The 26,760-nt window shown below is 37.6% G+C and overlaps 2 protein-coding genes across 7 annotated transcripts in view; one reads left to right on the top strand and one right to left on the bottom strand.

Annotated features, from left to right (window-relative positions):
* Positions 1 to 10,792, top strand: part of LOC127622699 (unconventional myosin-VIIa-like) — a 46,274-nt gene extending 35,482 nt beyond the window's left edge. For 2 of the 3 annotated variants that reach the window (XM_052096740.1, XM_052096741.1), the window contains 14 exons: positions 191 to 381; positions 541 to 665; positions 1,665 to 1,822; positions 2,601 to 2,754; positions 2,909 to 3,064; positions 3,539 to 3,644; positions 6,400 to 6,513; positions 6,830 to 6,917; positions 7,410 to 7,516; positions 7,663 to 7,848; positions 7,958 to 8,074; positions 8,257 to 8,340; positions 8,461 to 8,580; positions 10,664 to 10,792. In XM_052096740.1, coding sequence (XP_051952700.1) covers positions 191 to 381; positions 541 to 665; positions 1,665 to 1,822; positions 2,601 to 2,754; positions 2,909 to 3,064; positions 3,539 to 3,644; positions 6,400 to 6,513; positions 6,830 to 6,917; positions 7,410 to 7,516; positions 7,663 to 7,848; positions 7,958 to 8,074; positions 8,257 to 8,340; positions 8,461 to 8,580; positions 10,664 to 10,756 — 1,799 coding nt within the window. In that variant the 3' untranslated portion in view covers positions 10,757 to 10,792. The remainder of the gene's footprint in view (positions 1 to 190; positions 382 to 540; positions 666 to 1,664; positions 1,823 to 2,600; positions 2,755 to 2,908; positions 3,065 to 3,538; positions 3,645 to 6,399; positions 6,514 to 6,829; positions 6,918 to 7,409; positions 7,517 to 7,662; positions 7,849 to 7,957; positions 8,075 to 8,256; positions 8,341 to 8,460; positions 8,581 to 10,663) is intronic. The other variant, XM_052096742.1, reaches the window with a different exon arrangement.
* Positions 10,793 to 12,537: 1,745 nt separating this feature from the next.
* Positions 12,538 to 26,760, bottom strand: part of LOC127622701 (glycerophosphodiester phosphodiesterase domain-containing protein 5-like) — a 56,337-nt gene continuing 42,114 nt past the window's right edge. For 3 of the 4 annotated variants that reach the window (XM_052096747.1, XM_052096746.1, XM_052096745.1), the window contains exons 10-16: positions 25,914 to 26,064; positions 21,961 to 22,185; positions 21,559 to 21,716; positions 19,755 to 19,902; positions 18,908 to 18,990; positions 17,190 to 17,269; positions 12,538 to 16,355 (exon numbers count right to left, since the gene is read on the bottom strand). In XM_052096747.1, the coding sequence (XP_051952707.1) occupies positions 16,234 to 16,355; positions 17,190 to 17,269; positions 18,908 to 18,990; positions 19,755 to 19,902; positions 21,559 to 21,716; positions 21,961 to 22,185; positions 25,914 to 26,064 (967 nt within the window). In that variant the 3' untranslated portion in view covers positions 12,538 to 16,233. The remainder of the gene's footprint in view (positions 16,356 to 17,189; positions 17,270 to 18,907; positions 18,991 to 19,754; positions 19,903 to 21,558; positions 21,717 to 21,960; positions 22,186 to 25,913; positions 26,065 to 26,760) is intronic. The other variant, XM_052096748.1, reaches the window with a different exon arrangement.

The following is a 26,760-nucleotide window of genomic DNA, read 5'->3' on the forward strand; positions in this document are numbered from 1 at the left end:
AATATCATTTCAGTTCATGTCAAAATCATTTACCGGTAATCATTATTTTTGTCTTCTTTTCCAATACCGATGAATGCTAAGCAAATGATTGTTGCCGTGTGCAACATGAATTTGCTTGAAGAAATTGTGTTTAAACATACAGTATAGTTAACATTTGTCTTACTGCATGTAACTGATTTTTCCTGTTTAGCTGGCGATGATTCAACGTTCCTGAGCTTCCTGAAAGGTGACCTTATTTTCCTGGACCAGGACACAGGCGAGCAGGTCATGACCTCTGGCTGGGCACATGGCACCAATGACAGAACCAAAAAGAGAGGAGATTTCCCTGCCAATTGTGTCTATGTGCTGCCCACCGTCATTAGACCCCCGCCGGATATCGTGGTACTGACATTTTCTTTTCTCTAGAGATGCTGCTGCTGCAGAGGACATCTAATATTTATCATTTCATTCTGTTATGATTCATTACTCTTAGTCAGGCTCTCTCTCTGACTGTCTTGCTCTCTCTTTCTCTTTTGCACTCTCTCTGACTTGTCGGCTCAGGCTTTGGTTACCATGACACCAGACCAACGTCAAGAGTCGATCCGGATTTCCTACGTGCCTCTGTCAGAGAGTGAGGAGCGGATAAAGCCGTATACCCTGGAAGAATTCTCATATGACTACTTTAGGTGAATGAATGAATGCTGTCTCTCATGAAGAATTTCCTGGGTCATATTTCAAAATCATGTTTGAAGAAATTATATTTAGCATTTTAGATATTTCACCCAAAAATGAATATTCTCTACACATCATTTACTCACCCTCATGCCATCCCAGTTGGGTATAACTTTCTGTCTTCTGCAGAGCACAAATCAGCTCTGTAGGTCCATATAATGCAAGTGAATGGTAGCCAGAACTTTGAAGCTCCAAAAAGGACATCAGATCAATATTTAAGTCCTTTTGTCTATAAATCTCCACCTTTGACTGGACCCAACCAGTAGGTGGCGATATGCATGACAAATGCAATCACCAAAAATACTAAATAAAAATAATGTGGAAGTGAAAGTAAAAGTGGAGATTTATAGTAAAAATAAAAGACTTAAATATTTATCTGTTTCTCACCCACACCTGTCATATAGTTTCAGAAGATAGGATTTAACCACTGGAGTCGTATGGATTACTTTTATGCTGACTTTGTGATTTTTGGGGACCATTAACTTGCATTTTATGGACCTACAGAGCTGAGATATTCTTCTAAAAATCTTTGTTTGTGCTCCGCAGAAGATAGAAAGTCATACACATCTGGGATGGCATGAGGGTGAGTAAATGATGTGTAGAGAATTAAATTTGTGGGGAAACTATCCCTTTTCAGAAAATGAAACCTAAAATCTTAAAGATTTTTTGCATTACAATATTGCTTTACATTATTAGTGAAATTATGCCCATTAACAATGATGCCCATTACGACCATGATGTTTGAATAATTAACTATTTATTTAATATTATATTATATTTTGAAAGGCTTCATGTTATCAACATTCTATATAAACTGTAAATACTCCATATAAACTTCTAATACATTTTTGCATCTTCACCATGAGGGTGTACAATTTGCAAACATTTTAGCAAAAAAGAAAAATGGACTAAAGCAAGCCCTCATTGACCTTTGACCCCATCCTCTCATCCAGGCCTCCTCCCAAACACACCCTCAGTAGAGTGATGATCACAAAGAACCGAGGGAAGGACAAGCTCTGGTGCTGCACTCGAGAACCAATCAAACAGGCTCTGCTGAAGAAATGTGTGGCCCATGAGGAGCTTTCACAGGAGGCATGCATGGCCTTCATTGATATCCTTTAAGACCGATGGGTGGATAGTTGGATGGAGTGTAGAAATGCATAACAATTCAAAGTGTCTTTTGTTAACGAGTAACATGATTTCTACATTTTATTTTAGTCTTTCCTAACATTTAACATTAACCCTTGTGTTGTGTTGTGTTTGTTTGTGTGAACACCTTTTGTGTTTCCGGTCAAAAATGTCCGGCTCACTAAAATTGTTTATTAATCTCTCACATTGCAAATGTAATTGCCAGATATTGCATTGCATAATTTTGTCAACTTCTTTTCTATTAATTATGGCAGGTTTTGTACTTCTTTTTGGAACTTTTATTGATAGAAGGGCTTATTGAACTGAGCTTACTCCAGGGTAGTGAGGGGCACTCATAAATTATTATGTAATAAATTATTATCACCAATATACATGGCTAATCCATCCAATTCTTAAATAATGCTTTTTAATTTGCTGACAAATTTTCAGAATTGATCAAAACATCAAAAATATGAGATATGAGAGCCCTGTCTATATTATTGGAAGTGTCTCAATTAGTAGAATACAATGAGAAAATGCTTTTCACTCTGAGACAAAATTACAATGAGTACTAGTGTATGAAAAACCCCACAGATACACATAAATATAATAAACCTATGCCATGGGATTGCAGTCCAATCAGATGAAACAAACCAATTATTTTTAGAGAAAAAGAGTTTCACTTAAATGTTAGGAAGTTCATGGATATTACTCTATTATTCGCTTCTACGTGCAAGTAAACATCCTTGATTCTCCTGCACCTCTGATGAAATATATGGGCGATTATCCGTCTAAGCGGACGCGTTCTGTGAACGAGCTCACGGATCAGATCTTTGAGGGTGCATTGAAGGCAGAGCCTCTTAAAGACGAGATCTTCTGCCAGATACTTAAACAGCTGACTGAAAACCATATCAAGTGAGTCACAACTCCGTTATTGGCCTCAACATATGTAGCCAGACACAGTCATGTCTTCCAATATTTTTTGTGGTTGTCAAAAAGAGTTAAATTAAAAGCACACACAAAACTAAAAACATTGTATACGTGAGTTAGTTTGTCTGTGTGTATGCAGGTACAGTGAAGAGAAAGGCTGGGAGTTGCTCTGGCTTTGTACTGGTGTTTTCCCACCCAGTAACGTCCTCTTACCTCATGTCCAGAGATTCCTACAGTCCAAGAAACATCATCCACTGGCTCTTGACTGCATGCAGAGAGTGCACAAAGCTTTACGGTATTTATGCTTGTACACATATACAGGGGCGATTTTAGGGTCAGTGGATATTCAGGGTTTGACCCAGACCCCTGTGGCTATGTATGGGGCTATCTTTTGATGAAATATTGGAATGTAATATAAAAGTTTATATTTTACATCTGTGAGGTGTTATTTATATCACATTTATCTTTAAATTAGGACTGTCAATCAGTTACATTTTTGTAAACAAAGTGTAAACAAACTCAATGAGTGCCAAAGATAACAACTCCCCCTAAATACTCCTTAAAAGAGTTTCCTTTTCTGAAGTACAGTTACTTGGACATTCATATGGGCTAATTAAAACTCTTTTTGTCTGTCTGCCCCATTATGAGCTCTCAGCCAATAGAATCTGGAATTGGGATGTTGTTTTTTTAGTGCTATTGAACATGTGTCACCTGTGTTATGAATATCACAGTATGAATGACTCATCATGGATGCTTGTTTGTGTGCCAGGAATGGTTCACGGAAGTACCCGCCTCACCTGGTTGAGGTTGAGGCCATTCAACACAAGACCACACAGATCTTTCACAAAGTATACTTCCCCGATGACACAGATGAGGTGGGACACACTTTCATATGTTTATGACTAATCAAACATATTTGGATCTTGTTTTTCAGACGGTAATAGGATTCAGAGGTGTTGCTTATATACTGGGCTTCAACAAAGATAGAAATAAACTACTTAAAGGTGCACTTAGTAATTTTTTCATCATTAAAAAAAGTTTTACTCTAAAATAAATTAATTGTAATTTTGAAACTTATGTATAAAATCATGACCTCTCACATGAGTTGAGGACTCTAGTCATGTCAGAAACCTTATAAAAGCTGTTTAAAACTACATGGAGACGGTCCCCTCATGGGGGCTGCCATGTTGAGATCACATAACCAGCCAAATACTACTCGCTTAAGCTCAGTAACCATTTTGTTTTTGGACGCTTTCACTCTTGGATTAAATTAATCATGGCTGATTGTGAATAATGAATTTCTACAATGACATCTGTAACTGAAAACTATTGATTTTGAATGATGCTGCATCCACACCACTAGGTGTCACTGTAAATCCAAAATGAAACAAACTAAAACGTTATGAGTGTGGTGTCATGTGACGCTATGCAAGTGTTGGTTGCTTAAAGGAGTGTTCTGCTTCACTTTGCTACAATTATCCTTTTAATTAATATTAACCAGTGAGAACTGAAATAAGTTTGATTGTTAAACTGTGCTGGGAGTGTAGGATGTCGGAAAATTTGAAATTGTCGGAATTGTGGGGGTCATTAAAAGTTGAAATTGTGCTCGCATGCATCTGACACCTTGCAGGATCGCAATGGTAGGGGTCCGGTTGATAATGTCAGCGAACCACATAGCGTAGGTCAAGATATTGCGAACATTTATGCAGCACTAATGAAAATCTCAACCGACATGGAGGGTCTGAAATATGTTGAGTGACCACATCCGTGGAGGCAAAACTTTCCACACTGATTACAAGAAAAGACGAAGTTTAAAGCGAGTAGAGTTTCTGGAGTTGGACGGAAAAGAGCTACAGGCTAACCCGCCTGCCACCAAGGCTGATATGGACCAGGCGTGGGAAAAAATAGAGGATATGGAAAATCAGAGCAGACGTTATAATGTTCGTTTTGTTGGAATCCTACTCGAAATAGAGTGTGTGCACAGAGCTCTTGGTCAGCTTCCCAAAACAGGTGACAGACCCTGATCCATCCAAGCAAGATTCTTGCGGTCGGCAGACAGAGACTTTGTTCTATGAGCGGCGAGGAATAAAGGCAAGTTGTGCTGGGAGGACTGTAACACTATGGTTTTTACGGACTTTGCCAGTGCTACACAAGTGAAACGGGACAGATTCAAAGAGTGAAAGAAATATCTGCATGAGGAAAAGGTGAGCTTCACATTGCTTTACCCTGCTAAGCTGAGAATTGATGGCAAGGATGGACGCAAGACTTTCACTTGCCCACAACAATCTATGGCTTTTATTAAATCTGAGGTGTGAGTGGGTAACTTTGCCTGCACTTGATCCATAATATAGACTACACATCGTACATTTTGCTGATGCAGTCGAGAGGTTCTGTTATTCTGTAGGCTGCCCACTGACTCTTGCCTTTTTTCTCCCTTTATTGACTTATTGTTAAGTTAATTTGTTCATTTTGTGTATTTGATGTTACTATTTACTGGGGCCAATTTTACTGATGGCTTCAGCAATCTGGTAGCATTAGTGTTGTGGAAAATCTTGTGAGCATGCATGGACCATCGTATTTCCAGGGAATGTATGCCTGTTGGGACTGTTGTGTGCAGGGTTGAAGTGCATCTTTTTTCTGTTCTGTGGGTTGTTCAGGATTTTATGATTACATAAAATGTACTACTGTATTTGTGGTGGTAGTACACAGCCCCCTAAGGCTGCAGACACTTTTTATGGTGCTTTACTGGGGGTTCAAAGGGGATACTGGTTGATTCTGTACATACTGTATGTATTGTTCTTTGTTCTGTGTTTGTGTAACCGGTTACATTTGTATAATAATCAATGAAAAGTGTTAATCTTAAAAAAATTTATTGATTGCACCTTTAATTATACAAATGGCTTCCATCTATTATAATGGAAAAGTCAAAGAAATGAGAGATAATGACTGTTTACCGTAATATATTTACAATGGAAGTCTATGGGACAAGACGCTGCATCAAATAAAACCTTCAAATAAACACCTCTCGAAAGTGTTGCGGCAAGACTTTGGGGCCGTTCACAACAAACGCATTGTTGCATCCGTCCTTGCTGTTTTTCTATTGTTTCCCTATGTAAACATGCACTAGATGGACATCTTTGGCCATTGTGCTGTGTCTTACTGTTTTTTCACCGTCTTGTGCTGGAGCTTTGTGTTTTTATAGATGCCACGTCAAGTGAAAAAGAACTTAAGCTGTTAAAAACGCTTCTCGAGACACCTGCACTCTACTCTATTTGTAGCACTGCATCTGGCTTCTTTTTTGCACAAGAACATGTTCGGTGTGAATGGCCCCCTATACATCATATGTGTTAACATAAAGAATAATTTACTAGTTTTGTAAGTTTGCAAATGTTTTTTTTTAAGTTCTGTCAACTATTTCTCTTGTCAAGATCATGTAAATCCAATAAACACGGTGCATTTACTTTACAAGATTATAGTCTGTGGTAACTGAGAGCTTAACTTGTAATAAAGATGGAATATTCCTTAAAATGCATATAGAAGTGTTCGTTGCCTTTGACCCAGTGTGTATTGTGATCTGATGAGTATTCAAGCCAAAAGACACACCGTTAACGTTAACACTGTCTGTTTAAGGCATTTGAGGTGGAGTCCAGCACAAAGGCCAAAGACTTCTGTCTCAACATCTCCAGTAGACTGCTGCTCAAATCCCCCGAGGGCTTTAGTCTGTTTGTCAAGATCTCTGATAAGGTAAAGTTAGACAGCACTGTCTATCACATAATGAGCCATGGCTAAGAACATTTAGTACATACACCAGAGATAACTGTATATGTACTTATATATATATATATATATATATATATATAAGATAGATATATTATAGATAAGCCATGTTGGCGTCTACAATATAATGTTATGTTATGCTATGCCAGCTAGACCAGCTCCAAAACAGTATAAACCAGCATAAACTAGCTTAGACGTGCTGGTCTAAATTGGCTTTTTCAGTAAGGGGCATGACACAATTTCATTTTTGTATAATTTTTTTTTCTGGGTTTGTGTGTTGTAGGTGATCAGTGTACCAGAGGGGGATTTCTTCTTTGATTTTGTCCGCCATCTGACAGATTGGATAAAGAAATCCCGACCTGCTAAAGATGGTACAACTGTGGTGTCTACAAATACAGCACATTCAGGCTTTTTTCCATATTCACTGCTCACTGCCCAAACCTAAATGTCAATTCATCAAGGGTATTAATTATTAGAGTTAGACCGATGTATCGGTTTTACTGATAAACCAGTGATTTTGCTTTTTGGAACTATCGGTTATCGGTAAAAATCTATGGTGATATTTGCAGAAATGTTTTATTATTATTCCGCCATGTTCCTCTGTTGTATTGCAGAACCAAGCCATTTTAACTGTAGAATTTGTCCACAGAGGAATCTAGAGGTGAAATAAAAACAATCACTAACACCTTGTGGGGGATTTGCTTTTTCTAAATGTTTAATTATTGACCAAATTCATCCATACTGTATTTTTATCCTCCTCACTTTAGTTATCGTATCGGCAAAGTCTACTATTGGCTGACCTCTATTCATTTTGTAATAATTAGAGAAGAAACTTTGTAAATGACTCTTTTTCTGATGTTCAGGTATAGTGCCTTCATTGACTTACCAAGTGTTTTTTATGAAGAAGTTGTGGACAACCACAGTTCCAGGAAAAGATTCCTTCGCAGATTCGATTTTCCATTATTATCAGGTGAGCTGGTCATTTAAATACCATAGAATGAATCCCTGGACAATATGTGGTCTTTCAAATAAGGAGTCATTTGGAAGACAACCATTCTCATTTTATAAGTTATGAAGGCAGCTTACGGTATCTTTATAACCACTTGCTGTGTGTAGGAGCTTCCTAAGTACCTCCGTGGATACCACAAGTGCTCCAGAGAAGAGGTTTTCCAGCTCGGTGCGCTAATCTACCGTGTAAAATTTGAAGATGACAAATCCCATTTTCCCAGCATTCCCAAGATGCTGAAGGAGCTCATTCCTCAGGACCTGATACGCCCGCTCTCGCCTGATGACTGGAAACGGGTTGGTTTTAAAGTTCCAATGTTCTCAGCTGTTGTTTTTTTGTGCCAATGAAAGTCTTGTTTTTTTTCCCGTATTTGCCTCTCCTTATTTGTCCCTCCATGTTTTGCAGTCGATTGTGGCGTACTTCAACAGACAAGCTGGTAAATCAAGAGAGGAAGCCAAATTGATGTTTCTGAAGATCATTTTTAAATGGCCCACGTTTGGTTCTGCCTTCTTTGAAGTGAAGGTAATGGCCTATTTATATTGACTCGTGTTATGATTTCATTATTTGGTAAATGTGTATGTGTATCGTTCACAATTGCAAATGTTTTTAATTGAACAGTGTTCTTTAAATGTTAATGTAATTGTATCTTTGCCATGAGTGGACTGAAGGTTCTTTTAATGTTTATGTCATTCTTCTTAATGCAGCAAACTACTGAGCCTCATTTCCCTGAGATTCTGCTCATCGCCATCAACAAATATGGAGTCAGTCTGATCGACCCCAAGAACAAGGTGTGTGTGTGTTTCAATGACTGTATATAACTACAGTAGCATTATTATATGCATTTCTCCTTCATATTAATCCCAATCTGCAGTGATATATTGTGTTTTTTCTCTGTTCTCAATCTACAGGATATTTTAACCACGCATCCCTTCACTAAGATTTCTAATTGGAGCAGTGGTAACACATACTTTCACATCACTATTGGGAACCTGGTTCAGGGCAGCAAACTACTGTGTGAGACATCACTGGTGAGAGAAACACTCTACTGTCCCAAACTACACACTCAACCAGTTTTATTTCACACTATATAGCACAACAGTACACGCCCACTTTATTCAGACATCTGGTTTCCGGAAGTATTTTTCCCTTTCATTATTTTCATTGGCTTTTCAGAACAATCCTCCATAAGAGTGCTAAGTCATGAACTAAACCAACCGACTCCGAAGTGAATATAATCAATTTATTATACCATGTTGAAAATGCCAATATTTGGGTGGGAATAAAAAGGAGCTGTTTTTGTGCGTGTGTCTTTAAATGCAAATGAGCTGGTGCTCCCCGCCCCATGTCCAGAATAGGGTGGAGTTTTGACATCTCTGCTTCGGATAACTAGACATCAGAAGCAATATAACTGACAGCGAAAATAGTGATGTTCAGCCCGTCAGAAGGAACAACTTTGAGAATGAAGCAGATCGTTTCCGAATGGTTATTTGAAGAATTTGTTTATTTGTTGTAGAGTTTTTTCAGCTGTTTTGCAACAATGGATGAGCAACATATACACACAAATACTTTTACAATGTTCGCTATGCACTATAATGAAACAACACACACAAACAAACATGTCTGTCGGCAGTGTCCGTCAACAGTGGGCGTGGCCTGTACAAAATGACATCACTTTGTACAGAATCTAAGAATGGCTTGTTCTGAGACAGTGCTTGTGATTAATGGGAATTTAAAAAAAAGGACTGGGTGGATTTTTATCATTATAAGGTGGTTGTGTACACACACTGCCAACACACATTTATGTTCAAACACTATGTAAAAGTGAATTTTGCATAATAGGTCCCCTTTAAATTCTATTGCAAAATATTCAGATACTTACAAATACACAAGTAGCTTCAGAATGCAGGGAGACTGACTCGATTGCGTCATTCGCAATGCATCATGCAAGTGGACAGTTGCCGCAGCACTTGTTTGGTGTGCTTTGTTGGATGCTATTCTCTGATTGATGCAGCTTTTCTCTTAAGGATCCTGGGTAGTGTAGTTTGTCACCAGGATTTCTGAGGAGCTCATGATAGGTCTCGTCTGTCGTTGAAAGGTTTGTTATTGTTAAAAATTAATTAGCCAATGGAGAAAATAAATGGGATTTTTACTTCCGGAACCCAACTGTCACAGCCTGCTATGCTGTGCTATGCTATACTACACTATGTTATGCTTTGTAAAGCTACACTACGATGTTACACTATCATATTGCTGTCTTCAAGTGCACCTGGTAAGCTCTTACCTCTGAATCGGGCATTCGTTACTATGACATAATCACACATTCAAGTGGAAAACTAAATAAAGAGGCCAAACTTAAATACACAATGAACGACAGCAAAAGCTCTTTTTCTGTTCTACCAGTAAATAAATGTAAGTGAATAAACCTGCATTACCTAAACACAACATATATGATTTATTAATGTATTGTATTTAACAAATTATTAATTAATATTCTAAAAACAAACCACATGTCATTAGTTGACAGTCATATATAACAAATTAATATTTTTGAAATAAAGTACAGAAGTTGAGACTATTTTGCAAAATAATTGCTTTCCAGCATCTTTCATATTGTCACACCCTTTCCAACGTCCCAATACAGAAACTGGGGTATCAAGAATTCCGACTCCCCCACTCATAAATACGACTGGGCCATTCATGTGCTCATACTTACAATATTTCTGACTCTACTTGAAGGGCACATATTTAATGCTATGCTATGAACGCAAGATATGTTCCGCTATGATATGCTATGCTACGCAGTTACACTATGCTATTCTATGTTAAGATATGGTATGCAACGTTATGCTATGTTGCTATGCTACACTGTTATGATATGCTTTGCTTATGGCTTTAGTTTAAAGACATGATAAAAGCCAATTATTTAATTTAGCAAACAACATGTTTTAGTTATAATACCATGGATAATATTTCCTCACAGTAAAAATGGGTCTTAACACATGAAAATAGCAGCCTTTATATTTTAGGAGGTCCTTGGCATCACAAAGTTTGAATGGTTTAGTGTAAGAAAATGTGATTGTAGCAGCTGTTTCTCTTGTTTACTTACAACAGGGCTACAAAATGGATGACTTATTGACTTCCTACATAAGCCAGATGTTGACCAGCATGAGTAAGCAGCGGAATTCTCGTGGCCACAGTAAGTGAACGTTTGATTAGCGCGAGGCGGTAGAGCTGGTGCGCCTGCTGCGGCCCATTGGTCGGCCCTGCAGCTGGGGGTGGGCCTTTGCGTCCGAACTGTGGAGAATGAGCCGCAGCCCCTCCGCCAGCTCTCAGGGCTCTGTGTATCCCAATGAAGACTCTTCGTCCACCTACAGTGAGGATGACTACCTCTGACAGGTCTGTGCAAGCATTCTGCTTCACTCCATAAACGGCCTTTGCCCCTGCCTCCTCTGATTTTTGTAAATGGCGTGTGCAAAATCTGATTTTGGAAACTGTGTATCAGCATTTATGTGTCTTTTGGAGGATACTTCAGAATTTGTATTGAAGCACAATTTAGGTACCATTTACATGTTTGTTTGTTTGTTAAGTCTAATATGAATTGGAAAGGCTTGGCTGTGTACAGCGATCCCAAAATGTATTTAGACACTGAAGTCACACTTATTAAAATGTGAAATTTATTGCATTAAATAACAAAATATCAAACCAAGTGGCTGTAATTTCTAAGCCAGACACAAGCACACCTTTCAATCAAAACATTTAATCAGAAAAGATTTTTAAATCATGAATCAACAGAGACCAGTTGCTTAAAAGTCATTGCAAAAATGGTTCACAAAAGGGAAGTCAGTTCTGAGAAAAGCTCTAGCAGCATTTGTTTGCAGATGCCACTTGCTTTGATATTTTTATGCAATGATAATCAGATATTTTGGACTTGTGACCTGATACTTTTGGCTTTTGCAGGCCACTATACTGTAAATGCATCTGTAACATGCACATTATGCATTTACCAGCATTACGGAATGTAACGGATCATTTTTGTAGTTTTCCTCATGTTGACAGTCATAAACATACAGTATTTGGATTATTTTTGTGGTAAACACTGTAATTATACTGTGAAAAATACATGCATGAGATTTTGGATGTTTTTCACCAAAAATAGTGCTTTTTGAAGTTAAAATGTTAGTATGGTAAATTTGTGAATTATGCAACTTAAATTGATTTCTATTGTGTTAACCTTTTTAAATATTGTTGTTACACTACAAGCCTTAAGCCTTACTTTTTTTGGAAGATAAGTAACTTTTTTACAGGCTAGAGTGAAGCACATACTGACCTTGTTTAAAAAATGTACAAGTTTGCACAATCTACTCTCAACTGTAGATATGCCTTCATAACCTCGTTTCCATTTGAGCGTTGGTGACAGCGATGAGTCTAAGTCATAGTTTAAATTAATTTGATGCTGGAGAGAGAAGCACATGAAATGTATTTCAAGAGTGAAACAATAGAAACAAAATACATGGCCTTATTTTAAATTTGCTTCTACATAAGGGTGGTCGGTTATAGATATGTTTATGCTGTCAATGTTCACTAGATTCATTAACCTTATAAAGCCTGATATATTAAATAATAGTCAGAATTATTTATTTATTTATTTTTAATGGAGCTGTTTTTTGAGCCTTTAAATATAATTGTGATATTTATTTATTTATTATTATTATTATTTTTGTTTTTTGATTTTATACTTTGTAATTGTCCTCCTAAGACCCAGCAGTTAATTTTTGTATAGGACTTTTATTTAAATTTCTCTTAGCGCATACTTTCCACAGTAGTAAATCTTGGTGTACTTTAAGAGACTATAGAATTATAGAAATATAGACCATCTACATTACAATTCAGCTTATCAAATACAGTATAAATTATATGTTTTATGCACCAAACACTATATTAAACAACTGAAATTTGTAAACAGTTTTTTTTTTTTTTTTTTTTGCTGGGTCTCAAGAGTTTGTAGCTTACCCTACCTAACCCTAATAGCTAATAATGTAAAACAATGAGACCTTTAAAATGATTGAGCAGAGTGCATATATAAAAATACATATAAATATCAGCTCTGACTTTAAATGTCTTATAAATGTTTTATTTTCTTTTGTGGTGGGCATGAATGGAATGTTATGATGATTGAGTTATACCTCAAAAGCCTGTTGTAATATATTTGACACATGCATTTGATGATGTTTTTTTTTTAAATAAAATAATGTACAAAATTGTAAGCAAGAAAAAAAGCAAAATTGTTAATTCAGACAATACTACATTTAAAATATAGCGGCAATCATCTGGGTCCAAGCACTTATGGCCAGAACATGAACAAATGATTTAGGGACACTGATGGATTCAGAAGAAACAGATTTTTGTGGTTTTGAAGGCTTTATTATATATAAAAATTAGCTCATTATAGCACCACCTTGTGGCTTATTCTTGCAAAATTAGTATACAGCCTAATTTTGCTGACCTGCAAATCCACTGCAAATGTCATAACCATTGCCCATTCACAATGCAAGTTATTTGAAATTTGATTGGCTGCTGGTGGCCATGTTTGTTGATTTGTCAAATAGTTTTTGTAATAAATCATTAATTTGTATCTCTGAAACGATTTCACAAATAAAAAAATCTGGAAACAGTTTTTTGTCATGACGGTCCCTAGATGATACGTGTATAATTTCGAAAAAATTCAAAATGGCGGCACATTTTTATAGACTGAAATACAATCGGAGATATATGTTTTGTTCGCCTTGGCTCAAGAAATCAGAGGGAAAAATTATTTTGATTCTAGCCCTAACAATTTGGAAGTTATTAGCAAAAATGCAAATAAGCTCATTATAGCACCACCTTTAGGCCGATTCTCACCAAATTTGGTATACACTTTGGCGACCTGTAAATGCACTGTAAATTTAATAACGATCAGCCATTTGTAACGCAAGTTATTAGCTTCTGAAATTTGATTGGCTGTTGGCGGCCATTTTTGTTCACTTGCCTAATAGTTTTTGTAAGGATATGTTAGCACGTGACCCAAAGATGATCAATACCAAATATCAACTTTTTCACTCACTCGACTGCAGATTTTTAAGAAATATTTAGCTGTAGTGCCCCCTATAAGCGAAATTAGACTAAACTTTGCAAACATCCTCAAAATGATTTGGTATTAACTTATGCCAAGTTTCGTAAATTTTGGACTTTGCATTGAGAAGATATGGCCCATTGAGTAATCTTGGGACACGACAGTTTGACAAATAAAAAATCTGATAATTTTTTGTCAGGACAGTCCCTAGATCATACTTGCAAATTGGACATACGCCCTTGGACTAGTTTGCAAAAGTAGCTTTTACGAAAAGTTTTTAGCCGGAAATAAAATAGGAGAAATATGTTTTGTTCATCTTGAATTGACCAAAATGTAAAAGTGCTTATTATAGTGCCACCTAGTGTAGGATGGGTGTGTGTGTGTGTGTGTGCCTGAGTAGTAGGGAGGACTTGGGACCATCCTGCCAAGGTGTCTCTAGGACTTAAGGTTTTTGGCTGCCCATACGCTTTTAGGGTAGAAAAATAATAATAAGAAGAAGAAGAAGAAGAAGAAGAAGAAGAAAATCAGTACAAAAACAATAGGGTTCCAGCATCTTCAGTGCTTGGACCCCTAAATATCAATAACAATGCACACTATACTGTTGCTTTTACTTTATCAAAATCAGCAAATGCTTCGCAGCAAAAAGACATGATCATCGCAAATCCGAATCGGACATTTTGGTAATGATATTACAGGGTCTTCTACTTCCAGAAGAGCACGGACCAATAAAGTTTTGATCGTGTTGATGATGCTGAGGCTTTAGAAAATGACGTATCAAATATGATTTATGCACAGCATCATAGGGTTACTAATTTTATATATTGCCTTTATTTGGACCACAAATGTCCTTTAACACTAAATTTGGCTTAAATAGTGACATCCTAGCTAACCTAAACTACAGAAACATCTGTTGTTGTTGTTGTGGTTTTTTTTTGGCGTGGTAATTAATTTCTGATCAGATAAAAAGTGCTATATAGCAGATATAACTACTGCAATTTTGCCACAATGTTAGTAATAAATATCATTTTATATCTAATGTTCTAGTAAGAATAGTGTACAGTGTTTGTCATTTATTTTCATAATTCACACGGATTATGACATGGGTTCAACAATACAGTTTAAGAATTAAGAGACTTATAATTGGGTATAATGGTGCTGACATTCTCAGGAATAGCAAAAACTTTATGAGTTTGCCGTTTTCTATTATTACAATGTCCTAACTGCAGATGTAGAGTAACACAAAAGAGATCAAACTTGATCAGAATGTTGTTTAAGATCATATTACAATCATATTTACAAACATATAAGTTACATAAAACAGATTCAGTAAGTAGAACTTGTACTACGCATTGCATTTTATACAGGCAGCGATGTTTCTTCTCCATGTATGCAGTCCAGTGCTTCACTGTTTATCATGCAGATGTGTATGATTAGGAGCTTACGCATGAAAGAGCGTCAGCAAACATTTGAGCTGCTGTTTTACCCTGGCATTATGAAAAATGATTAATGTTCATATTTATTATTCACTTGCAAATAAATAACAAAAAGCATGTTTGATCAGAAGTCGATTAATTTAGAGAACAAGCATGTCCTTGCAGAAATTACTGTACCTGTGATTACAATAAACAATTCTGTTCAAATGCAGATTGTCTGATTGTCTTGTGTCTTCCTGATTGTGAGTAAACTTTTACATATGATCACATCATGCAATGAATCAGACATCTTAAATGTTTGTCTGGTGTCTGAAATCTTTATAGATGAAGTAGTTCCTTCTGCCATATTTAACATTGTACTAGTTGCATTGGGGCCTTAAACAAGCAAATTCAGCTGTTCATTTGTTTCACATAATAACAGAAGTACTCTAAAGCAACAAACAGAGTGATAATTCATCATCTTATGCCATTAATTTAGAGGATAATTGGTCAAATAAATTAGTTGATTTTTTTTAACAAAAAGAATACTACAATGGTTTTTTTGGACATTTACAATGTAATGTTATAAAATACCTTATAATACCATATGAATATAGTAATCATTCAGTACTATATAGTAGTATATATCAAAGCACTATGGTGTCAAGACTATAACCATCATAGACATTTAGGAGCAAATTTCTCATTTATGTTCAAATGAATCCATGTACTGTATATCATTACAGCTGCAGCACATTTATGTCCAGGTTTGACCCACTGAGGTTTTACTATTGTCATGGCTAGACAAAAAAAAAAAAAAAAAAAGTTTTTGCAGTTATGCTATGTGGATTGCATCCAATGTAACCCCACCAGACGCTCTGGTCCACATCTGCAGCAGTTTAAAGCTCATATGCAAATGGACGGGGTGACGGTCAGCAGTCTTCATTCCTTTCTGCTGCTGTTTTCCCAAAGATCTAGGTCTCAAATGGGTGGCTCCTCTGAAATGGTTGGCAGGTTTGGTGTGACGGGCGAGCTCTGAGCTTCTTCTCGAACGGTGACACTCGAGATGGACCAGACATCACTGAGCTCTGCCGTAAGGAAACATGTGGAAGGAGAAATATATGGGCTCAGTCTCAGTAATGAGAGTCATGAGGAGGGGGTCAGATAGGCACAGGGAAGCCATGCACAGGGGGGACATGCAGGGAGAGGTCGGGGTCCAGGGACAGTGACGGCCCGTCAAAGAACAGCGGGTTCCAGCGGATGCCTTGCACTTCAGAGGACTCTAACGCACAGAGACACATTCAAAGTGCTGCTTTGGACGTGCAAGCAAAGAACAAAGTTCATGACAAAATAAAAAAAGTATTTTCCCGCTTTTCTACTTACAAATCTACCACAGCATCAGATAACTATATCCATAGTTTTTGAATAATTGTCATCTAATTTTTTGCAAATGTATGGCTCTGTTTGTAAAATGATGCACATGGTAAGCTTTAGTATCGCAGTATTTCAGAGTAGCAAATACATTTTAGAATGCTTAGATATTTTGTGAACTTTTGTGATTTTTTATATACTTGAATACTTGTTGGGGTCACTGTAACTAAAATACAACTAAAAATTTGCAAACAAGAAACATTAGGACATACAGTACACCAAAAATATGTTCGGAGTGGAATACTGGCGTACTTCTCACTGCATACTTTGCAGTATACACTATACACTGCTGACCTTTCCAAAAAAAATTATAAAAACAGTTCAAAAATACATAAAAAATATTTTATATATAATTATTTCATATTTTTGCACTTTTTAATATTTTTTTGTACTTAAAATACACTACATTTTTCAATATTCAATATAGTTTTATTGTTTTTTTTTCCTTTTTTTAAAAACTATTTTAAAAAACAATTATATCACAATGCATTATGCAATAGTGCATGTTTAAATGCGAAAGGCGTCCAATTAACTATTAAAATCTATTTTGCATTTTAAATGTAGTTTTATACATAATGTAAAAAAAGGAAGTGTAGCATGTCAGTATGCTATTCCGAACACAGCCACAGAGCCAGAGACACATGCAGGACGATATGAGATTTAGGTCCAAAAAGCATTAGCTTACCTGTCCTGAACTTGCTGTATGGTCCGTTCTCATTCACCTGTCTACTACCAGACCAGAAAGGCAAACCTCTCTCACGCCACCTGCAGAAGGAAACATGACAGGTGATTTTATCCCATGATGCAGCTGAGATTGAAAGTGCATTGTAGAACAGGGTGCATGTGTTTGCAGAAATAGGTGTGTAAAACACATTCAATGATCCTCTCTGTTGATAAATGTTCACCTGCACAATATATTCTAGCATTGCTATTTTGCTTCTTTAAATGTCATCTTCTGAGCATCGGACAACAGAGCAATATATGGTCGGAAGTCTGAGATATCAAGGAGGAATATCGGTAGATATTATGTGTCTGTGACGAGGAGGAGGGTGGGGCTGGGCCATAAGGAAACACGGCAAGCCCTGAATCGGGGTTAATCGGCCGAAAGGGGGATAAAGACGAGCCTGGAGGCTCCAGTTCGAGAGAGAGAGACACACGCGGCCGTGCTTTATGTTGTTTTAAGTTCATTTATATCATTAAACTGTTCAGCCGGTTCCTGCCTCCTCCTTGCCCATCCTTATACTGTTACAGTGGTGCCTATACTCAGGAGACAGGAGGGTTGTACTGTCACGGAGTCCTTGCCACTGCCATCCGCCAAAGGAGCAGCCGCGGCCGTCTGCCTGGGGACGGATTGATTGCTGCTGGCTGCCGACAGCCAGATTAACCGCTGGTATCGGACAAAAAAGGGGAGGAGCAGTTCCGTCCACTAGGAGCCGGAGGACTCGCTGCCGTCTACCTAGGGAGGAGCGAGCTGTCATCCACCAGAGGGCGGAGGAGCATTTGAGGACCAGATGACAGCGTGTCCGGGAACCGGCGGGCAAGTTTTTCTCTCTCTCTCTCCTCTCTCTCTCTCTCTCTCTCTCTGTCGCTCCGCCTCACACATTCTCTCTCCCCTTTCCCTCCCCTCGTCTCTCCCAGGGCTCCAGAAAGGCGGGGAAGACATGCTGGCAGGCACGATCAGAAAAGCAACACCCCCCTCCAGGAAGGGAGGGGAGTGCATCATGCCTGGCCTGAGTGGGTGATGGAGTAGTGTGATGAGGAAGAGGATGGGGCCTGGCTGTGAGGACACATGGCCAGTCCTGAATCGGGCTAATCAGCCAGGAGGGGGATAAAGACGAGCCGGAGGAACCAGTTTGAGAGAGAGAGCGAGAGAAAGAGAGAGAGAGAGAGAGAGAGACAGGTGCCCGTGCTGCATGTGCGTCTGTTTATGTTGTTTTAAGTTAATTTATATAATTACATTTTACTTTGACTGTTCAGCCAGTTCCCACCTCCTCCTGGCCCGTCCTTATACAGTTACAGTGTCCATGGGTTATATTTTCATTATCATTGAGATTTTAGGTCAACATGTATAAGAATGATTAACGGAAAATGTACTAAGATTAATGCTTTATACAAGATTTCAACTTTAAAAACAGAAATATTACACAGTCTCTTAATTCATAGAACTTACATGAATTATAATTGTAGGATAATTCCATGCATCACAAATGCAAAACACTTATTTAAAATTAATGCTGTTTATAGTTGTTTTAGATGGAGTCTAGTATGACACACCATAGGACATGTCAACTATTTAAAAGTATTTTAAATAAATACCCATGCTGAATCTCACATCTGATTTTGAATGGAACGCAGTATAAACTCAGCAGGAAGGTGGCGCTGGTTAGTTGAAACAGAACTCACCAGTGGAATATGAAAACAGCAGTGATGAGGAAAGCAGACACAATATCTGTCAGGATCCACATCAAACTGTACTCTGCTGGAGTCTATGAATTTGTGATTAAGAGAGAAGAGAGTTACTGCTAATCACAGACCTCAATATCTGTGACTTTTATATCTGTGACTAACACAATTAATGTAGTAGGTGGATTAGAATAAATAAAAGGGATAGTTCACCTAAAAATTAAAATTCTCTCATCTCTTACCCTCATGCCATCCCAGATGTGTATGACTTCCTTTCTTCTGCAGAAAATAAATTTAGATTTTTAGAAGAATATTTCAGCCCTGTAGGTCCATACAATGCAAGTGAATGGGTGCCAAAAAATTGACACTCCAAAAAGCACATAAAGGCATAATAAACATAATACATATGACTTCAGTGTTTAAATCCAGATTTTCAGAAGTTTTATGAAAGGTGTCTGTGAGAAACAGATCAATATTTAAGTCCTTTTTTGTCTGAAATTCTTTTCTCTGCCCAGTATGTGAATCACCAAAAACACAAGAACAATGTGAAAGCGAACTCTTTCTCACCCACACCTATCATATTGCTTCTAAATATATTGATTTAACCACTGGAGTCTTATGGATTACTTTTATGCTGACTTTTGGAGGTTCAAATTTTGGCAGCCATTCACTTGTATTGTATGGACCTACAGAGCTGAATTATTCTTCTAAAAATCTTCTTTTGTGTTCTGCAGAAGAAAGAAAGTCATACACATCTGGGATGGCATAAGGGTAAGTAAATGATCAGAGAATTAACATTTTTGGGTGAACTATTCCTTTAAGGCACCTGCGGGACAATAAAATTCACCATGAGGAACATAGGACGCTGTAGTTTCTTCAGGGCATGTAGAGCGTTCGTTGTAACTGAATGAGCGCCAGCGCACCAGGCCAGTGAGTACAGCCACGGCTGACTGATCACATACAAGTTTGTGCTGATGTTCACTGAGGCATACTTTCTGAAATAAGAACCACACACATTCAGGAGACAGAGGGTCATGTGGAGTTCAGGACGGTGGGTTGTCACGGCAACTGTATGTTTTAGAATGTGAAGAAATTAGAGAACTTTCTCTGCAGTGCAAGAGAGAGTTCGATAAAAGACATCAAAGTAAGTGAGAACGAGTATGCTTCCCAGAACATTTGTGTCTAAGGTAGAAATGTGGCTTTATTTTATAGTATCAACATAAAAAACAAAATATCTAGAAATGCTGTGAGAACAGGCAAGTTGTGTCATTTTGAAAAGGAGGAAATATTGCATTTGCTGCATAAGAAAGCTCAAGAAGGAATAGCTCAACCAAAAATGAAAATTCTCTCATCATTTACTCCCTCATGCCATCCCAGATGAGTATGACTTTCTTTCTTCTGCAGAACACAAACAAAGACTTTTAGAAAAATATATCAGCTCTGTTGGGCCATAATAATAATAAAAGTAATAATAATAATTTGTATTTATTAAGTGCCTTTCCCACAGCTCAAGGTTGCTTTATGCAAGTGAATTGTGACCAAAACTTTGAAGCCCCAAAAAACACATAAAGCAGCATAGAAGTAATCCATACAACTTCAGTGGTTAAATACATGTCTTCAGAAGTGATATACTAGGTGTGGGTGAGAAACAGATCAATATTTAAGTTATTTTTTACTATCAATCTCCACTTTTGACCAGCCCTCGTGTGGGGGACAAGTAGGTATAGCTGCAACCAGGAGATCTTCAAATGGGGGCAAAATCTCAGAAAGAGGGTAGGGTAACTCCAGAAGGGGTTACTCAAGAAGGGGGTTGGCCATAATCCAGAATGGGGAAACTGTTCCTCACACGGTTAGAGTTAGGTAAAGGGTTAGGTTAGGGGCACCTACATGCATATCGCTGTTGTGCAAATGTGATTTTTTTTTTTTCCCCTTTCCTTTACCCCTTCTATATATTTTTTTCTTTCTCCTGCCAGCCCACTTTATGCACGATAAATGTGAATTGCATATTTCGCAATATGGATTAATTTTATGCTCCCTTTATGTGCTTTTTGGAGCTTCAAAGTTTCAGCCACAATTCACTTGCATTTTATGGACCTAGAGAGCTGAGAAATTCTTCTAAAATACTCTGTTTTTGTTTTGCAGAAGAAAAATTCATACACATCTGGGATAGCATGTGGGTGAGTAAATGATGAGAGAATATTCATTTTATGGAGACCTATTTCTGTAAGTACAAAAATAAATCAAAACTTACCATATTTGCTTGTTCAATAAATCTCCAGTACTTATTGTATACAATTCATCAGAGCACATTATTCTTAACAGAAGAAAAGTTTACTTTCATAATATTTTATCACAGTTTCATATCTCTCCATGCCTTTGAAACAACTTTTCTGTCGACAAAAGAAAAACGTTTCTGTTGACATAACCAAGGCCATGTGGGCGGAGCAAAACAATATTATAATCCACAATCTAATCACATCCTGATAGATAAAGTAAAGTCCCACCCTACATTATTTCCTGCTAAATATTGTGTTTTACTTGGTCATTTGATGCTGTTTTCAAACAGATGCCAGACTTCTCTGTGCGATAAATCAGAGCCAGCAATTGCTGTTTCAGCACAGTGTCATTTAACGGTCTGATGTATGATGTACCTGATCTGCTCCTGTGATATGTAGCTGTAATGGAGGTTGAGTCGGACTATATGTTCCTCCTGTAGCTCCTCTATGGGGGCTTGATCTCCAGATGTCTGCTGTAGCTCTGGGTCAAGCTCCTGTACCACACTCCTTTGGTCCGCCAGCAACCACAAGACCTATGAGAGACCGAACAAGTCAAAAACACAATGTAACACATCACTATTCTTGTAATAAATTGCATTTTCATTATAGAGTATAAAGAGGATAGGAAACTATTGGGAATCAATTACTTTTGCGGTACTTTAATGGTGATTTTTGGAGTCATTCATTTAGGGTGAACTATTCCTTTAGCTTTACTTTATTTTAAATCTAACAGCAATTCTGCAGTCATGATATTTGGTTAATAGTATGAAATATCACCTGGCTAGAGTTAATATAGGACTCATTGTGTAGGACCTCCAGGGTGCGATTGATCCACGAGTCCCTGTACGGATGACCTCGGGGTGGACGTCTCAGGTCAAAGATCACTAGTCTTCCATGCTGGGCAGCCAGGTTGAGAAACTCCTTCAGGGTGAGCACTGTTTGGTTCTGGACTTGAACCCTCTCCTCTACATCAAGAGAGGAGACTGTCCCAAAAGGATCCCTCTAAGAGGAGAGACAAAACTGAAAAATTATTTGACTGTGTGAGCAATTAGAGATTTTATTTGCTTTTGATTTCATGACTGTAAATGTACAAGTAAGATCTGTTTAAAGGGGTCGTGGCATGCCTATTTTTTATTATATTAACATGTTCCTTGAGGTTCACTTACGGATGCAGTCTTTGAAAGCGCAAGTTTTTTCATGCGCCATCAGGCAATCCATCATGTGAAATCACTCGACATACCACAAAATATGTCAGACATACTACTGAAAATATCCACCAGGTGGTGAATGAAAGACTTGAGGAACAGCTTATGCCCATGTCCAGTTAGTAACAGGTCGCCTGCTGCGTCTTGTGGGTGCATCATAGAGTATCTCACAGTAGCATATAGTTAATTCCCTCATTAAATATGTTAAACATACAGTTTTGATTGCTATTTCATATATTTGTGCTTGGAATTAAATACACCAATCAGCCACAACATTAAAACCACCTGCCTAATATTGTATAGGTCCCCCTCATGCCGCCAAAACTGCGCCAACCCGCATCTCAGAATAGCATTATGAGATGCTATTCTTCTCACCACAATTGTACAGAGTGGTTATCTGAGTTACTGTGGATTTGTCAGTTCGAACCTGTCTTGCCATTCTCTGTTGTCCTCTCTCATCAACAAGGTGTTTCCTTCTGCAGAACTGCCGCTCACTGGATGTTTTTTGGCACCATTCTGTGTAATTTCTAGAGACTGGTGTGTGTTAAAATCCCAGGAGATCAGCAGTTACAAAAATACTCAAAATTATAATGTGATTATCTAATCAGCCAATCAGGTGGAAGCAGTGCATATAATCATGCACATACGGGTCAGGAGCTTCGGTTAATGTTCACATCAACCACCAGAATGGGGAAATGTGATCTCAGTTATTTGGACCGTGGCATGATTGTTGGTGTCAGATGGGCAGCTTTGAGTATTTCTGTAACTGCTCATCTCCTGGGATTTTCACACTAAGCAGTCTCTAGAATTTACTCAGAATGGTGCCAAAAACAAAAAACATCCAGTTCTGTGGACAGAAATGCCTTGTTGATGAGAGAGGTCAACAGAGTAGGGCTATCAAATTCAAATTTCGAGTATTTGTCGAATTTCAGAAAAAAATGCACATTCGAATGCTAAAACTGTGCATTCGAATTTTGGATTTGTGCCAAGCACTGACGATGACTTCAGATCGTTTTCATTCTTGCACTAAAAAAGGCTAGACAGAGTACAACAAATAGAGTTTAACAGAGAGCAGGTGTCTCAAGATGCTTTTTAAATTTCGTTTGAATTAGACATAGCATCTAAAAAAAACAGCGCTCCTGCACGAGATGCCGAATAATAAAACGAAAAGTGAAACTAAGATGTTCGTCTAGCATGCGTTAACATAGAAAAACAAATGGATGGTTGCAAAAGCATACGGTGTGAACAGCCCCTTACAGTTGGTGGAGGTATTTGGCCATTGCGTCTTGCTCTCTTATAACCGTTTCTCAGATTAAGCAAGGAGTTGTTTAAACTATTTGTCAGGAAAGATTTTCAGCTTGGAAATGTGCCTCGAAATCCTTGCGTTCATTTCCAGTCTGTTGTGTTCCGTCTGTTTGAACAGCCCCTTAAAACTTGAAACTAGATGCTGCTGATCGCAGTAGACTCCAGATGTTTGCGTGTCATGCCGGTGATATTTTACCTGAGCTTTGATGATTAAAGTCCACCATACAAAGAGTGCAATAAAAAACTCTTAATAATATTAGTAAAGTTTTTTCCACAAAAAACAGTCATATATTTGTAAAACATGATAATTTTCCACCATCATTCTGACCCTCTGTCAGAAACGCTTGGTTTTGGTGCTGCTTCTCCTTTAAGAATTGACAGTATACGCCCACTGTTGTGATTGGCTCTCTACTCTTGACTGACCTGCTCTCTCCTCGCCATCTCACTGCTCACCACTACTGGGCGGGGCTACAGAAGTGATAAGGTAAAGTAGGCATTGATATGTTGTTGTGGAGGCGGTCAGATGTAAATGTCTCCCACAGTGTGACATCACAATATGGAGGAAGTAGAGAACGAGTCGTTTTGGCAGCTTGGTTTCAACAAATGCACTTTTTGCAGTGAGGAGGAAGTTTTGAGTTCTGAAACTTACACTACGTTTTTATAGTACAATGAACTCTTATATGTAAAAAATAAAGAAGGAAAAATTTATTCCTCATGTCATGACCCCTTTAAAGAAGTGACTTTGTCAAAGTAGACGTGTGTTCGACTGACCATTGCACAACAAAAACTGTAACCGAGTGTATTTCCATACCTCACATCCTTGTTTTTGTTTGTCAAATTAAATATGTCACGTAGTCTGACAACGGTTATTGCAAAGCACAATTCTGAAGAATTGTCACCAAGTACCTCAAAGATAGTACATGTATTCCACCTTTTGACTTCAATTACAAAGCACATAACACTAATAAACTTGGGTACGGTCCAACCCTTGTCACAGTCGCATGTCTTTTAGGGTTGGCTGGAACAGTGATGCATGGTACCTCCTGGCAAAACCTAATTCCAGTCTGAATCCTTTAATCCCAATTGATTCCACCCCGAGATTTAAGAAGGATTTCTGAGGTTAATTGAAGGGCCAAGAACCGGTGCATATTTGGATGTTTACTACATAAAAATGATTTGTACAGTATGATGTGATTTATAAAAACAGTAAAACACAATGTTTTTTTTGTATCTGTTTTGACCAAAAAATCTTCAAAGAACTTGCTTCTGGGCGAATTCTAGGAAAACACTCAAGCCTCCTCTGATATAATGGATTCTTTCAAGTACAATTACTATGAAAGAACAACATATGTTCGGCCAACTAAATACTAGAAAATGCTGGAAAATAACAACATAATTTCACAAATATTCAGCAAACATAATATCCCTCTTTTAAATAAAAAATAGAAATCAGTAATTACTGTATCAGAGTCACTTCTCTTAATTGTAACAGCTAAAAACATCAGCTTAAAATAAAACATATGGCAAAACAATAAATCAACCTTTTATCATTATTTTTAACACAAACATGTTCGGAATAGCATACTACAATTACTGTTTCTGTGGTTTAAATTATGTGTATGATGCACAATATGCAAATTGTTCATATGCATGAAAATACATGGATGGCCTACTAGTATGTTTAGCAAAATAAGAGCATACTGCCAGAGACAGTTTAGCAGAGACAGATCACAGAGGAAGGGTGAATGGATGTAGAAAAGGAAGTATTGCCTTACAGGTAAAAGAGACAATCACCTTTTAGGTACAGACTATCAGTCAACTCAAAACCGTGCATATGCATTAGCTTAACCAGCCTGAAAATTAGCATTTCTTGGCTGATCTGAGACGTTTGACTTTTCCAGTGTGATGAATGAACCAGAAGTCGAACAGTTCTTTCTTGAAATATGATTGTCAAAAGTTATGTGATGCTACACAACATCAGAATTATGGATTTGCCCCATTCACTTCCATTGTACATGCCTCACTGAAACTATTTTTGCTTTTTTTTAAAGAAAAGGATTCGAAATACATTTTTGTGGTAATCAACATTATGCCACAAATGCTGATTGAGATTAATTTGTATTGAACCTAGAGTATTCCTTTAAGTAGCCAGTATAATATGCAGTATTCATGAAGCAGTACACGCTAATATTCACTATTGGTTCATGAAGCCATTATTACCCGGAGGAACCAGGATCCAGCATTGAGCATCTCCAGCTCTGCCCAGGTAAACATCCCTGCTGGGTCATCTGTTCTGTTTGGAAACACTTCATGCACGTTGGTTGTCCTCCTTAGTGTACTGTCATGCATCAGGAATGGGACACCATCATAACTGTAAAGAGGAAATACTCTGTGAATATTTCAGCACACTCAAAAGCAATGGCAACTACTGTATTCCTGCATGCTTTGAAAAATTAATGACCTCTTCTCCCAAAATATGAAAATATGGCACTTTGTATTTATTCAAAACAAAGCAAACAAAAATAAACAACAAACAAAATAAAGGCGTTTTAATGTTTATATATGAGGAAGACCATTGGACTACACTTTTTCTATATTGAAAAAAAAAAAACAACTCAAAGAACCTATAGGCCTGAAACAGTAAACTTATGGACATGGACCAAACAAACTGCTTGGGTAACCTGTATTCACCTGTTTTGAACTAGTGAGCTAAATGTGGGTAAAGGTTAAGTTGGCCAAACGCATAAATAAAGAGTGCCCTGATTCTGCCAGCTTAACCTAATTTCTATCCATACCTGACACAGATCTATATTTGTCAGTGGGGTCACAGGTTTTATATTACTATATATATATATTCAGATAATTAAAATGCATTACATTCTTGTGGCAGAAGAGCTTAGGAATACAATGTATTGTTTACTACCATATTATTGAACATAAACCAATCATTGGCATACAGTTCACAGCAATCCATTTCACAAGTGAATTTGTCAATCAGTTCGAGATTCATTATGAGGGCTTGTTTAAGGACCCGTCAATTTCAAGAAGCGTCAGACATGCTTGTGTA

The sequence above is a fragment of the Xyrauchen texanus genome, chromosome 29 (genome assembly GCF_025860055.1).
Source record: "Xyrauchen texanus isolate HMW12.3.18 chromosome 29, RBS_HiC_50CHRs, whole genome shotgun sequence".
Classification (NCBI taxonomy): domain Eukaryota; kingdom Metazoa; phylum Chordata; class Actinopteri; order Cypriniformes; family Catostomidae; genus Xyrauchen; species Xyrauchen texanus.